We start from the raw sequence: 17,142 nt of genomic DNA, 5'->3' as shown, positions 1-17,142 counted from the left end.
ACGCTATCAGTGTGGCCATATGAAGCTATCGCGATAAACTCCATTTCCCCGGATCAAATCGGAGACACTCCGTGGCTCTCACGCCTCGCAATTTCTACCCTCATTGAACTCGTCGAAAGTATTATGTACGTATTATCAATGAAATTTTGGAAATGTTTTTTTTATCTACGAACCCGAGGTGTTAATAGACGTAATTGTTAAAGTAACTACTAACATTATTATTTTAATCTAAACCCTTGATTTTGAACACATTGCCAGAGGGCTCGCAAGCGCGTTGCCGGCCTTTTAAGAATTGGTACGCTTTCTTGAAGGACCCGAAGTCAAATTGGTTCCGAAGTACATCAGTGAGTAGGTGGTTCCACACAGTGGTGGTCTCTTATTGTTTTTACTCCTTGGTGTTGCGACCAGTGAATGCGAAACGCGAATATGACTATGTCTACATTATCAAAAAATATTCTTAATATGCACAGGTTTATGATATTATGGTACACTTCACGTTACGTAAAGCGTGTTAGACGACCACACAAGCGATAGCGATATAAATCTTCAACGAAATATTCAAAAACATGATGGGAAATTTATAGCGCAATGAAAGCGAATGAAAAAGAGTGGGGGACGCCTTTGCACTTGGCAAGCGGATGAGGAGCTGGTGCTAGATATAAGGTAATTAGAATAATACCTAATATTGTTAATTTTCTATTATCCCAATGTATGCTTTATTATTAATATCCACAGGTACCGAATATTTATAAAATGAAATACAATGTACCGAAATGCTGATGTCGAACGGATTTTAATATTCTTATAGATAACTATCGGAGAGTGTGTCGCGATAGAGCGCGGTGTAATTGAATTATGTGTTGGCGTTAACACGGTTACTGTTTCGCTAACGGCAGGAACTCGCAACGTCATTACGAGAATTCACAACTAGAGTGTCACTTCAGAAATTATCGAATTATGAGGTTACGCGCTCATTATAATTATCTGGCATTACATTTTTGGAATTAGAATTATATTGATGTTAATTTTAAGATTCCAGATTTGAATTATAAATTGTTTCATTGGAATTCCATTTTTAAAATTTAAACGGTGAAATTATGAGTCTCACTTTAAATCTTGCCACCTTACATTCTACAATTGAAAATGTATTAACCATATCACAATTATAATAAAAATAATTGTTAAAAATCGTGATAATTTAATCCCATAAATTATATTTTTATATACATTTTACAACGTCAAAATTTAACATTTTTGACTTTCATATAAGTAGGTACCATGAAAAAGCGAAAATATGAAGTAAGGTTATCCTATTAGTGCCTCCCCCTCCAGGCATCGTTCATCATCGGGCATCGTTCCCTCGCGGTAATCAACTATTATAACTTCGTTCCGGCTCCAACCAGACAGACATCCACACCTATATCCTCTATATTTATGTTATATAGTGTAAGTAGTATATTGGCCTAGAGTTCCTTCATAGCAATAGACAAGTTAAAGATAAAAGTCATCTTGTGTGTACTTCAATACGATGACGCTACGCGGTCCATTTCGTGTATGTAAAATAAATATATATAAATGAAACTTGGTTTTTTGTTTCTTTCCCATTTCTTTATTTCTTTAAATATGGTTCTATTCCCAGCGAAAGAAAGTTCTACTATAATGATTTCATATTTTGTAAAACAATGTTAATATCTATGTATAGAGGATCCTTTTTTAAACATTTTATTTAGTTTATTACGGCTTAATCGTAAGGTATATTTATTTATTGTACCATACATTGTGCGAAACGCAATAAAAAATACAAAAAATCATCAATTCCTGTACCCCTTGTGGGCTTGTGCGTATATTGTATGTAGTAACGTATATGTCGCCTTCGCGCATCTATCACGAGCTTCTTACGTCGAACTTCGAAGGCAGCCTCGGTCTACCGGGCTACCAACGCAGCCTCGATCTACCCGGTTACCAACGCAGCCTCGATCTACCGGGTTACCAACGCAGCCTCGGTCTACCGGGCTACCAACGCAGCCTCGGTCTACCGGGCTACCAACGCAGCCTCGATCTACCCGGTTACCAACGCAGCCTCGATCTACCGGGTTACCAACGCAGCCTCGGTCTACCGGGCTACCAACGCAGCCTCGGTCTACCGGGCTACCAACGCAGCCTCGGTCTACCGGGCTACCAACGCAGCCTCGGTCTACCGGGCTACCAACGCACCCTCGATCTACCGAGTTAACAACGCAGCCTCGGCCGACCGGGTTGCAGAAAGAGAAAAAGTACATAGGAATTACTTGGTATATTATGATCGATGCATCAATTGAACCTGCAACCAAGGAAAGTCCACTCGGACTATTTTGTTGCTTTTACAATCTTAAAACAATTGAATGGCAATGGCATTTATTTTTTAATAATTGTGGATACATTTTGCAACATCGTAGCTTAATTTGGCGACACTAAAGAATATATATATTGTGAAAGTCGGATCATCGCGTTTATTTTAACATCATATTTTCTCACATTATTCCCCTTTATTTCCAAGTGAAAGTGATATGTATATCGCATTAGACGCTTTTTCATGGCACTTTAGACCGTGACGCGATAATCGTGAGTGGGGTTCGATTATGATAAAGCATCAGTATTCCAGAGGAGGTCGAAGTGCAATTAAATGTGAAAACTTTTGTGTTGTAATTTTTTTTCCGTATAATGTATATGACAACAGTAAACTTCAAGCGTTTGGAAGAACATGTAGAACATTTTTATGGACTGGAATCTTGTTATTTTCTTATAAGCTAGACTCATAGTAGCCTAAACATTCAGATTTACATATATAGATTTTTTTCGCTACTTCGTAAAAATTCTGTCCGTCAAAACAAACGACACGGAAGCATTTTATATTCAGCTTTGGAATACTGTATACTGTTTTTTTAAATTAGAATTACCCTCTTTAAGTTACATATCAACTATAAATTAATTTACACAAAACATACTTGTATTTTATAGATTGTAAAGTATATTTTGCTGCAGCAATTACATAAAAGCAGTAAATAAACCGTCGTTTTTTAGCACATTAGATGAAGTGGAGCGCGCCAGGGGAGGGACAGATGGACCGTTTTGTTGTTTTAATGGGTGTGTATTGCGTTCCTTGACTTTTTATTTAGGCGTGATTAATATTATTAATGTATACACTTCACATAGAAAGGTTTAGTTAAGTGTATGTACCTAAGACTAGGATTCATAGACAAGTCTAAACAAAGGATTCAGTGTTATGGCTATGCGCTAAGTATGACTCTCCCTTCTGTCAAAACCTACCTTTGCATCTTAAGTATTCCATATATAAAACAACTTTTTTTGAAAAAATCTTTAGAAAACAAGCTAGTTTTTAACTTCCAACATTAGTCATTAAGTTATATTCATGCGCATTAAGTGCGTATTAAGTGCGCTCAGGCTCAGTAAAATAAATATTTATGCTTGGAAGTTATAGATGGTTGATCACATCGTTAGAGAAAACAGATGAAAAAAAACTTAGGGCTTAGGTTACGGAACTTCATAAAATCTACAAATTAATTCATTTTATTCTAACTATGCAATTCGTCACCCCGCTGAAGACCATTTATCGTAAAGAGCACAACAATATACTGTTATCTGATGTTGTATTGGAAATCAGTCGGTCGAAAGTATTCTGAAGTGCACCATTGTTAACGACATCATTTGATTCTAACAGCTTTACATTGACTGCTATTCAACGGTTAAGTGGCTGTTTGGAGAAGCCTAAAGGGTCAGGGGAGGTTTTATGTTATAAGGAAGTATATGAACATTGTTGGCCTACGCGTAAGCCTAAAGCCGGATGTGTACCAATGAGGTTTTATATGTTTGCAATTAACACTTGCAGTGAACATCAACCAACAATTGTTTTGTTGAAGAGTTGAGTTGACGTAGCAGTCACATAAGGCTCATCAATTAAATTATTTACATAATTAATTAAATATAGATTATAAACAACGGATGGCTTTTGGATAATAGGACCGAGAGAGCAACATTTGTTTGCGGTACTTGCGTACAATAAATTTTTGTAAAAGTATTCCAAAAAACCTATGAACTTTTAGTAACCTTTGTAAACTAAAATGAACAAATTTATCATGCAATCATACTTGTCATTGATCAAAATATATCTTTTGCCTTAATTGACATATTTTCCGTAATAGGCTCTGTGGTAATTAAATGCCTAATGCACCATAAACTGAAAGTACAACTCATGAGAGACGTAATGAAAAAGTTAATGAGAAGGGAATCGCCGACAAACGTTCCTTAATTTACTTCACTGGGAAAAGGGTGACTAATTGATTTCACACGACGACATACGAAATTCTTTAATAGTATAAATACTAAGCTAATACAAGTAAATGTTATAAAATCCGTCGGGGTAGTTCTGCATGTATTAGTATATTTTGACAGTACCAAGTTTATATAAACCAGAAGCAGTTATGACTGTAAAAAAGTATCTAAAATTATTTTAAGCTTTACCGAGGGATTCACCCCTATGGCTGCCTGCATTTTGCACCACGATGTATTTAAAAAATTGTTACGCCATGGCTATCAAACTATTTAATCACCTTCCCAGAGGTTATAGATCACTGCCGTGTATTGCTTTCAAGGGGACGGTGATTAAAATTTTAAAGGCAAGGTGGCTTTATGGTGTGGGAGTGTATTTAGCCCATAAGTTTTGACAACAATTATAAATAAATTAACTGTTCTTATGATTATGACATTACGACATATGACACTTACATGTCTATTTTATATGGCTGATTGTGAGTTTTTTATTATTATAATTTATCAATCTAAATTACCAATTTCTTTGCAAATAAACGATTTATTTATTTAAAATTCTACAATACAACATGAACAAAATCAACCAAACAGAAGTTAATAAAATTTTATCTCCAAAACCAAAGCATGTTTTCTGATACTTGCCTGATGAATATCAATAATGAAACAATACTAAATTCAATTAGTCTATTGTTTCTAAATGTCCATTTCAAAGTATCCGAAAGTTTTGCTACAACTGATGCCGCTTTCGGCGTGACATAAGAAGCAATTATGGAGTGTCCAATATGAAAAGACCCCTCAAATCGTGTTCCGCTGATATGTTTGGTATTGTGTGAGAGTGTTTTACGGTTTTTCGAGGCTGGGCTCCGGCTGACATATGCTTTGGGCTGGGGCTATAAGCCCCTTGGGTTCATTATATTTGAAGCCAATTCTGTTTGCGAACTTTACTTAATAAAGGGTGCTTTTCGTTTAGTTTCCGATATTGAATTATGGACGGAATGGGATTGAAATGCGGTTTTATTTGCTTGAGTGAAAAATTGGTTTTGCAGGAATTATTACTTACACTAATCGCTTTTGGGTCAATCTGTATTTAACTTTTAACAGTAATATATTTTTATTATTTATGTTTATTTGCATTAAAGTACTTTATTGCGTATTCTTTGTATCACACATTTCCATTCATAGAACTTTATGATTTTTGAATTTTTCTATCACTACATCTTTACTGTACCAAGCTTTGGAACTCCTTACCTCTTGACATCAGATGAGTCTTTAAAATTATTTAAGAATCTTCTATTTGAGCATTTATTATCTACCTCGTAATTAGCTACTTGTACATAATAATTATGACTCATAAACATAAGATTAGCTTTTACATTATAATTAATATAATATTTTTAGATTTTAGTTTAGTTTAGTTGGTATATTTCTGTTACGTGTAATTTTATGTATTTTTTTGTTAATTATTCAGCACTTCTTGTAGGTACTTTACCCTCAGTAAGTGTTTCTTTTTATTTTTTCATACTAGGAAGAAATCACTTGTTAGCGATAGGGCCGCCCGTTACCCAATCACTTGCGTAACCTGTCGTTGTTTTTATATGTATCAATGTGTAAGGTAAATAAATAAATAATATTGAACTAACCTGGACTCTGACTTCTGGCAAGTTGACCTTCATGGCCAATTCCTCTCGCGAATAAACGTCAGGGTAGTGACTCTTTTCAAATGCCCGTTCCAGTTCATGCAGCTGGTAAGTGGTGAAGGTGGTGCGGTTCCGTCGGTGCTTCTTTTTATCGGCGGCTGAACCAGGCCGTGGAGCGTCTTCATCGTCAGATTTATCTTCGACTGCTTGCTGATACCCATCATTGCTGTTACAAGAACCCTCACCTGAAATATCAGATTAATAGTTTAAGAAATTTCACAATACATTATTAAATGAAATTGTATTTTTAAGAGCTGTTTCTTGGTTAATACGGGACGAAATTTAATTTTTACGGGACGCCCAAAAAGGGCAACTATCGCAGCCCATGGACACCCATATTAGTGGGTTGCCGGTCTTTGAGGGAGAAGTATGCTCTTTGTGGAATCGACTCCAGATGAGACCCCCACCAGGAGTCGATTCCACAGTTCGCAATAGAGAATGTCTTGTGAAGCGGATCGTGGAAGACGTCCAGCCAATATGATTTATTCAATTTATGCTAACACAAGCTATCAAAACTGGAAAGTATAAATCTTATATTCATGGTAGATTTACACCTGTTTTACCAACCCATAAATACTGTGCTAATTGTATGTGTTTTGTTAACGACTTCCGGAATATATCGCAGTACTGAAGGTCTACAATTATAAACAACTTCGCTACCCGCAACACGATCGCAATAACTGACAGATAAGTGTTGCGCAAACACATAGATCATTGGAAACGGTCATTAGCAAGTTACAGGTACGGACTGAATCCTCCAAGGAGCATTACTTTTAAACACAAGTTATATTATTTGTTGATTGACCTAATCAGTCAAGTTAAAATAAAAATAAAAAATAGAATAACGTTATTCTATAAATTCAGAGCAGTGTTGCCTTTGCCTTCAGCGTGCGTTTCTAATTCCTGAGGACTTAGGTTCGATCCCCGGCTGTGCACCAAAGGAGTTTATATCTATGGTGAAGGAAAACATCGTTAGGACTTGCCTTAGATCCAAAAAGTCTACGGCGTAAGCACAGGAGGCTGATCACCTACTTGCCTATTAGATTGACAAATGATTATGAAACAGATACAGATCTAAAAAGGTTGTAGCGCCTTAACTCTTTTATTTTATAAGTATACAAGCAAAATGTTTTCGGAACACACGGATATTTAATACAAACTAAAGATTAGCATACTTGAGTGTTATTGTTCTTATTAAGAATTTAACACAACATGTGAGTCCGTCGAAGCCTTATAAACGCGACGTTTCAGTTGTTCCATATTAGGTTTAAACTAAGAAATGGATATATAATCCTGTGTAAATGTGTGTTACAGAACGCCGAAAGAGTCCAGCCTTGCGATTCTGTAACTCACTTTTCGAACTCTCACAGCAGCTTTCGCAGCATTTCTGATAAGGTCCCTCCTTGTAGTTTATTGCCAAAAGCGCGACCGCCGCTGTATAAACCACTGTGTGAGTTCGAAAAGTGAGTTACAGAATCGCAAGGCAGAAAGTTCACGGAGCTCACAAGCCAGTAAGATACACCTTGAATACTGTATCCTTCCGACCGACAATGAAAACATAAAAAGCTTTGTTTAATCCAAAGATATTTAATGATAAAACTTAAACTTAACTGGACCTAATATTTTAATTAACATAGGTCTAAATTAAAAATAATTCGTGGCCTCAAAGAGCTACGATACCTGGCTCCGAATCAGACGTTGTTTGCGTATGTTAATGAGTAATAGACGTTTATGCGTAATGCAATTATATTCAAATGTGTTTGAATACATGCATTCGCTATTAATTAATACAAATATCTTCTATACGATTTGTATATAACAACATTAGCTGTACTCAGTTCATTTAATTTCTATATTAGATTATAGTTTATATATATCTATGGAAACTTGTATCTAAATAATGGCACAGCTCAGCTATAAGTATAATAAGGGTTCTTTTAAAGATACACAGGGCAAAGAGTTTCTATATCATCTTCGCTCTGTGGTGAATTTAATTTCAATTATACAAGTTAGATAATCGTATTTTTTTTAAAACAACTGTAAGCTGTCTTGATCACAAATAGCTTTAATTACTTAGTGTGTACATCAATATCCTTAATAGTCTGTGGATTATTAAATGTAAAAGTTTTAAAAGTTATTAGAAAAAATTTAATATATATTTTTTAGTAATATTTTTTTTATGTAGGTATAATTAATATGTCGTTCTATCGCATTAGTAATAACTGTAAAATTAATGATGTGGAATAAATAAATAAATAAATAAATAAAAATCAGACAGTTATTAGTTACTTAGAAATAAAGCTTAGAGTAACATACGTTATTTTATTTTATTTGTCTACAGTATACCTACATTTATAGTAGTATTTGCAACAAACGATAATTATCATGTCTTCGAATACTATGTGCAATCGAATACTTTACAATACTGTCCCGGATTATTAATCGTATCTTAGGATACAATATCTTTTTTGTATCTTGTATTCCCAAAATAACAAAATTCAAGCCAAATTATCATCCAGTGGCACTACAACTCTATATGAGTCATGGCCTCAAGTACACAAGCAGGTGATCAGCCTTTAGTATCTGACACATGTTTGAGTTTGAGATATGCAGGTTTCAATGTGGTAGTAAGTGCTAATTGCGTGCAAAGGAATATAATCCATTAGTGCACAGCCCCACACACCACAAGGATGAGGATGACACGCAGACGCAGATGAGACTGCCACTAGACAACACTACTCTTTCTTGGATTCAAGCCAAAATGTTATCAAATAACTTTAAACGATTCTTAGTTTCAGCCTTAAATGTCATTATTAATCACGCAACAATAAGTAATTAGTATGCGAAATATCCTTTTGTAAGGGTGCAGTTACATTGATATTATCACGGTTCTACGTTAAATAACAGTAAGTCTATTTAAATTACAAGTTCATGTTTCCTTTCTATTACTAACTGCTACTGATTTAAATATCTCCTTACTAAATTTTTATGAATACTTTTTGCTTCATAAAAACCAAATATATTAGAAAATTATTAATTTATAGCATAGGTTAGGATTCAAGATATTTTAATTTCTAATTATAGAAAAGTTATCAAATTTTTAGAAAATTGAATTAAATAAATTATAAAAGACAATTTGTTGCTAAACGTTTAGTTTAGAATTTAATATTATTACCAACTGTATAATTGAAGTTATTAATTCTTTTATAAGAGACAAGTTGTAATATTTTAACTTGTTAATAATTATTGATAAATGATAAAGACTGTTTCCATATACACTTTGCTTAACGCATATAAAAAATTCAATAACCCAATTAAAACTCACTTAAATGTGATTGTAGAATGTGGTAATGAAAAATAATGCAATCTCATTTGCAATTACAATTCGAACATGTCAAAATAGAATAACCTTAATAACATCTATATTCAAATCAATTAGTCGACATTAAGACTAAATAAGATTGTCCAAATATTATAATTCAATTCGAAGATATCTCTCCGTGTCACTCCAATTGACGATTAAGAAATCAAACGGCTTACAGCATCTTAGCGTCCATCTTACCAGTCACAATATAGCTACCATACACTTATCTCGCTCACACGTATCGCTTGTGTGAAAGTGTGACAGAGAGGGCTGTCGTAGAAAACAAATAAAAACAAGATAGGCAACGCATTAAGATGTTTTACACTTATCGCGATACGATCTTGTCTTTTTTGTAATAATTATCGTTAATCTGGTAACACTCGCGGCATAATGGCCTGTCGTTGTTTTTTTTCCTGGCAACCCTAATCACGTGTCAGATTTACCGTGCTACATATTATAGCTTCTCAGATTTAATGATTGGGAATGTTCTTTAATTTCTTTTTATTGAGCCCTAATAAGTTATAATTTTGTTTCAGGTCTTTGTACAGAAAATACGTAACCTCCAGGGGAGATTATTTTCATTTTATAAAAGAAGTAAAAATCTCTTTACCACACATGATTTGAAGTATAGTATATAATGAACTATTTTTAAATAAGTGCTAATAAACTTATTTTAAGTAAGTAAGAATTTTCTCTATCGTAAGGTAATAAAACCTGTAACTTTCTCTGATATATGTAGTGAAAAGTATAAAAATACTTTTTAATTATGATAACTATTTAAAATCACTATTATATAACACTACAGAAGTATCCGACTAACTGGAAATCGAATAAATATATATGTATACGTTAAACTAATGTAATGGTTGTTAATTGAAATGCAAGTGTAGGCTGTGATGGCAGAATAAATATTGCTCCAGTCATAAACATCCGACCAAAGCCAACCAATCAAAATCGATTCAATCGAATAATCGGACAATAATCGAGCGCTTGATTAGTGAGGGGGAAGTCGATTGCGGTGACAATCGATTTGCAATCGCTATTACACTGACATTCGATTACTGGCTGACCGCCGCCCGATCGGCTTCCTAATATAACACTGTAGTTTATACATCTATGTAATAATACGAATAAATTGAAAATACTTCCTGATATAACCTTTTTGTATCTTTGATAGTAGAAATGTTAAAAAATGTCTCTTGGTTTTTACTTTCTAGTACAAATTTGTTGTGCTTAAAGAAAGTGATAAAGACAAAACATAGGTACATGGGATACGCGAATTACGTAAAATTTTAATATGACTTTAAAAAAAGGAATTTCGAATGTAATCTTTGTAATGTGTACTATAATGTACACATATATACAACACATACTATGTGTTTACTATAATGAGAAATAACTTAAGATTTTGTACCACAAATGTAAAGGCTAAATAGCTGAGCTCTAATTAATACAAAATGAAATATAATCGCGCCCATAATTAACGAATTACGCGGGTCTAAACACGCGATGTGTTTAATTGCCTACGGCCCGTTAAATATTTGTTTTTTACTATTATATATGCTAAGTTTCTGCATTATAGATTTGTAAGGCATCTCTTAAAATTCTAAATACAATTCCTTCAAAATGGTGCTTTTGTTAATCTTGAAACAAGAAAACGTGAAAACGTTGACTTGACTTTTGTTATAAAAAATAAAAAACTGTTTGCGACTCTGGTAGATTTGCTGTTTTTGCTTAACACAATGTCTAAGGTATAATGTAATAGTATTAAAATATTATTTTCAGTCTTAGTTGATGTAAATAAGTATTTTAGTGTGTATGATTATAAAACAACTTAAAAAGAGTGTGACACACCAGTCCAACATGAATTTCGTTTCGTTTTACTTTTTCTTTTCTTATTTGGGTTTATGGCCTGGTATCTAGACCTTTAGGCCAATCGAGTTTTACTTCATATTTTGCGACCACAGATAGAGATGACCAAATGCCCGTGCTAAGTTATTATTTTGTATATCATTGTGCGTAGCGGTCGTAGACGCGAAGATTGTCTACGGTAAAGCGAGCTACAGAACTTCTACGAGTTAAACAAACTGCACGGCAGTTACTATCTACATTATTTATTATTTAAACAGGCTAACTCCAGTAGGAGTTCGCTAAAACATCACAACATTTTAATAGCTCCGATAATCCAATTGCAAAAATAAATTGATAGACAATTTGACAGTGAATGAATGATTAAACAAACTGCACGTTTTTTGTCTATTTGCACGTTACACTTAATTACTTTTAATAAATCATTACATAAGCACTTAAGATATTTTTATTACAAATTAGCAAATACATTATTTTAATTAATCTCTGTGGAGTGTATATAAAGACTATCATTTTATACGAATGTTTTCTACTTATGTGAATAAGACTAAAAAACCTTTCAAAATTTACAGAGAAAAACGGGCAGCCTTATGGCTATTATGTGATCTAACATATTCCAGATAACCCCAATTCACTATTCCTATTCTGCAACGAATCTATGAGCTAGCAACACCTAGTTTCATTCCGCAGAAAAAGGTCGCGGTTTGAACTTTGAACAAATACTTTTAAAAACCATTATGGCATCAATACGTTGGAGTGCTTATTCCTGCAAGCTTTGTTAATAAGCAATTGGATTTACATAACAGCTATTAAAAGGGTAAGTTCAAATGTAAAAAAAAAAAACAATCGGGGCATAATTGATGTCTCCCGTGACTGCAGTGGCACATAGTGGAGTTTTGAATTCACAAATTCACAAAATCAGTGAAATGTTTGTTATATTAAGGTAAGAATCATAATAAAAAATTATAGCAAAATATGATGGTAAACGTAAAACGGCTGGAAAAGGTTAAAATATTTTTTTGAATTATACCTTGATTTCTGAGGAATCCTGAGGTTTTTATGAAAAAAATAAATAAATAAAAAGTTTAGTTTTATTCTGGAAAAACTAATAATCTTTACGGGGTCGCATATCAAAATGTTCCATACGTTGGTTTCTAAAAAGGTAGGCTAAGTAAAAGAAATAATATAAAGGTGAAATGAAGTTTGCGGGAGAGCTTGTAATAAAATAAATATAAATCCAGTGTATTAATATTATAGTGAAAGCCGTCGGATGTGTCCGTCAAATGAACTCAATAGCTTAGCATGTGCTAGTGTACAAACATGGATTAATCTATCGACTGATCGTTTAAATTAGTCGAGAAACGTGTTATATAATTGCCTATATGTGTTTATAATTGTCTCAACCGTCTCTAAGGTTCAATGGTCAGGCTTGGTTCAATGTATAAAACATGTAAGCTCGATGCCCAGTGACACAAAAAATAATTAAAACTCCTTTATTTGTTTAAAAGGTACTACAAAGGTTTTGGTTATTCAAAATTCTTGGCATAGCTGCTAACTTCACGCATATTCTATTTCTTTTTACTTGTAACTTGATCGTCTTATTCCCATCTCGCTCGCGCACGCTCGGAGCCCGGCTAGTTAAAAAGAATTCGTTAGTGGAACACTTCATTCTGTTAATTTTGTGTCACGGTGCGCGAGCATCGTAAAATTTCACTCTCATAAATTTTTCATAACGCGCCTAAAGAAGTATAAATTCAAAAATAATTAACGAAAATAATATATGATCGTCCCTCGTTCTGTTAGTGGCTTAATTTCCTTTTAAATAATAATTAGGTTTACATTAGTAGGTACATTTTATTGTTTTATTAACCAATGAAAAGGTACCTACTGATAAGTTTTAAATGTACGTCGTATCGCAATTATAAAATGATGATATTAATTAATAACAAAATGTAATAACTATTTTTTGACTAGGATTTATATTGTTTATTATATATTCATCCAAGAAATATTGAAATTTTGCCTTAAAAGTGATGAAGCAATACTCCCTCAGTATAGAATACAAAGCTTTTTGGTGGATACTTTGGTGCGCGAATAGCGGACGGCGCCAAAATTTGTTGGACATTGGTGTTTAGTGCGTTACGGGGTTATAAACTATTATAACTAAGGTTTGTTCCGTTTAGTGCACAGTCGCTAATTAAAAGGTACACTGCGACAGGGACCAAACTTTTTAATTTGTTTTACTTTTCTATTTATGCATTTTTATTATAATTATTTATACCCAGTAGGGAATATTGCAAATACTGTTTATTTGTGGGTTGGAAAATAAAAATTGTATTCCATTTTATATCTCATCTATCATATCATATATTAGCTGTGACGTATTGAAAAACCCTGTAGCATTACATGAATGGATAATAAATAGGTAGTTGTTCCTAAGGTCAGCGTTCAACTAACAAAAAACTATTAGGCTTCATAATGTGTCCAGTCACCGGGATGCTTTAAATAGTAGCGAATATTATTTTTACTCTACATTAACAACTCACGTAACAAATGCTATTTTCTATGTAATGTAATACTGAAGAGTGCCTGCGTCTGGCTATAGTCGGGCGTAACCCCGACGATTTAGGTAATCGCCACGCTTATGGAACTAAGAAAGCCTGAGTGAGAAAAATATACAGCCTTGGCTCGCAAATAGTAGAAACTTTTTTATAGTAATAGTAACATTAAATGTTTTTTTAATAATAATAGATTAAGTCTATCTTTCATCTATGACTGCATAATATTGATTTAATGGTACATAACTATAAAGGTAGACTATATAAAGATGTTCTTAAGAAAAAATTAAAGATTTTTATTCCTTGTAAGGTAATTAAAATTTGTGAATTTGGTTTTATGTGAGAAATACATTTTCACAGAAATGTGGGCCCGGGTGAATAACGTTGGCAAGAGATATGATGGTTGGTATACTAATGTATCGTTTAGGTAATGGTATGGTTTAGGTGAGACTACGTTGCTGAGGCGTACCTATGCTAAAGATTGTTGTCCAATTTAAAAGATTGTTCTGAATTAATAAGCGTAATTCAGTAAACATTTTACTTTTATATTTAAGTATTTGTGAAACTAAATATTCAACATTCAATTTAATATTTTAAAGTATTAAAGTTTCTATTTAAGTTTGTTATATAAATACCTACTCTTTCTAGTACATTTGATTACAATAATAATTTGAAGTTATGTTTAACTTAAAGACTTTAATTATATTATTTAATTACTATTAACTGTGTTTAAAGGCTTTTAATTACTAGAATATAAATTTGCGTAAAACTTCATTTTATCCAATAATTCAGCCACATCTCTATCTGTCAGGATGGCCGAGCGGTCTAAGGCGCCAGACTCAAGGAATACCTTGCCTACTATGTAGGTTCGAGCTGTTCTGGTCCTCTCTGAGGGCGTGGGTTCGAATCCCACTTCTGACAAATCTTTTTAAACTATATCATTTGTGTATTTTATACGTAATCCTGGAGTAAACATGAAATATTAATGTTCGAAATTTATGCAACTAATTATTTAAACACCCATAAAATAAATAAATAATTGTAATATTATTGATCGCCTTAATTATCTCACTCTCTACGCTGAGAAATTGCATATTTTTGTTGGTTTTGGTTCCTGCTGACTCTATTCACCACCGCACAAGCCGTAATAATTCTAGATTTGATCCGCACCACCTGGGTGGCTGGACATATTCCACGCTCCACTTCACTAGGAATTTTCTTTCAAGAACTAGCGGACTGTAAAATCGGCTACCGGTGAAGGTTTTTATTGGGAGATACTACATTTAATTCAGGTACATTTAGGTCACGCAGCCTCTGAAATGGCTGTCCCGTAGGGTCGTTTACGCCTTTATATAAAAAAATATAATTTTCTAATTCTAATTTCTAGAACTCTTGGTCTGACTTGACAATTTCTATTTGTATTGGATAGTTAATTTATCGAGGAAGACTTTATCTATTATTACGCTACAATTAGTAGGAGTGGATAGTGTTACTAAAACGGAATTCATTTTGAATTAATAGGGCTCGTTGTGTCCACTGCGTAAACTGCGGAATTGTTGCGACGGCATATGTCTATCTATTAAGATTGACTTGTACCTACTATTGATCGCAAACTATTAAATACAAACACATCAGTTTAATTTTGAACCTCTTTAAAGGCTGAAGACGCACCTAACATGGGTATGGCTGACTTTTACGCCCGCCTTCCACTGCGAGCGGAACGGACCCATTACGGACTCCGCTATACTCGTAACGATTGTTTTTGATACATTTTCATTTTCATTTCCGTGGGAAACTCCGTCAACTCGCTAACCTCATATGTGACTCTTTCAACTCGCTCTCTCCGCTGCGCTTGTCTCCGCTTTGGTGGACATTTATGAAAATCATCGTTACGAGTATAGCGGAGTCCGTAATGGGTCCGTTCCGCTCGCAGTGGAAGGCGGGCATTATTGCTGAGGGCTCGTTTACAAAACGTCGAATAGTACGCGTGCGTTTACTATGTACGGGTCCTATATAACGCGAGTGAAACCACAGGCTATATGAATAGCAATATATATACAATCACATTAGAATAGAGTTAAAGTACATCATTTTAATAAATCTTTGATATAGAAAAACACAATCACACTTCAATTTCAGAGACTAAAGATTTTGTTACCATAAAAAAAAAAAAATTATCTGAATGCCATCTGAATATTTATTTTAAATATTTCGATAGCTATACTCATTTGATTATAATTAGGTTGCTTAAATATATTACCATCTAACATTTCTGTTGTCGTTTCATACCGACGGCTTTAAATAGGCGCGGCGCGTAAGATTATCCTATTATAATATTTATTATAAAACAGTTAATCACGGTATCTGATATAGAAATATATTATTTAACCACAATAAAATACTATCTCATATAAACAGTCTAAACAACATAATCTACTGAAATTGACTCGCAAAACTTTATACGAAAAAATAATTTTTAAATATCAAAAACCTTCATACAGTTTAATGTTTAGATTATTGTAAGTCCTATAAATACTCAAGTTTGTTAAATGAAGATTGACATATGAAGTATCAATTTTATTTTTTTTTATTTTTTTTAACAAGACTACTACTTTCTAGCCTTCTTAAACCATATTTACAGTGGTAACATACAAACTTGAAAAGCCGTCATCACTCACCAGCACTTTCAATAGCTCCGGGCGATACTGGTACGGCTTCACACTCTCTATCTCTGTCCTCCCGTCTCTGTTCAAACTCACTCACTCTCTGTCTCGTCCCATTTAGCCCCAGTATTGCGTCTATCGTATGCCGCGGGCCCTGACTAACACTAGGCACTTGAGTCAAGCCTAACCTAGACTTCACGGCGTCGAAACTCTGGTTAAGATGCATCTGTTGCGCGTGAAAGAACATTCCCATACGATTTAACGTTTCCAAGTTCTGCTGATGCTGTGACATCGCTAACGACTGATCCGTAACATTAATGGAAGAGGTGGAATTGGGACTACTCATGTGAGACCGCGGGCTGTTGGTGTCGGAGCGGTCCGGCGTGTGGGAGCCGTAGAAACGGTCTTCCGGCACATCCATTATGCGCGGCTGCGGGAGCTTGACTGAGCGCGCGCGTCTGCGGCCGCTCGGGGTTGCGAAAGGGGCGGAGTTTGGGCTCGGGGGCGAAATTGCCCATTGAAAGTGCGAATTTTGGGGTCGCGAAGTGATTTTGTTTGGGAAAGCACGAAGAGTATTAGCATTTTCCCCTTCGTTCCTCGCGGTACTGAATCGTTCAATAGTGTTTTCGTCTGATTGGGTCGATTGTGAGAAGTGTTAGTTCTTT

General features: G+C 34.2%; 1 protein-coding gene and 1 non-coding gene across 2 annotated transcripts in view; one reads left to right on the top strand and one right to left on the bottom strand.

The window, feature by feature from the left end:
* Nucleotides 1–16,906, bottom strand: part of LOC125053164 (retinal homeobox protein Rx1-like) — a 33,304-nt gene extending 16,398 nt beyond the window's left edge. The window contains exons 1-2 of the mRNA XM_047654395.1: nucleotides 16,493–16,906; nucleotides 5,967–6,208 (exon numbers count right to left, since the gene is read on the bottom strand). Coding sequence (XP_047510351.1) covers nucleotides 5,967–6,208; nucleotides 16,493–16,898 — 648 coding nt within the window. The 5' untranslated portion in view covers nucleotides 16,899–16,906. The remainder of the gene's footprint in view (nucleotides 1–5,966; nucleotides 6,209–16,492) is intronic.
* Trnal-caa lies at nucleotides 14,621–14,735 on the top strand. The gene is made up of 2 exons: nucleotides 14,621–14,658; nucleotides 14,691–14,735. It is a non-coding gene; the product is annotated as a tRNA-Leu (tRNA).
* Nucleotides 16,907–17,142: the final 236 nt, after the last annotated feature.

Source organism: Pieris napi, chromosome 10, assembly GCF_905475465.1.
Source record: "Pieris napi chromosome 10, ilPieNapi1.2, whole genome shotgun sequence".
NCBI classification, from domain to species: Eukaryota; Metazoa; Arthropoda; class Insecta; order Lepidoptera; family Pieridae; genus Pieris; species Pieris napi.
Note: the sequence above shows the minus strand (reverse complement) of the source record. Positions and strands in the feature narration are given on the sequence as shown.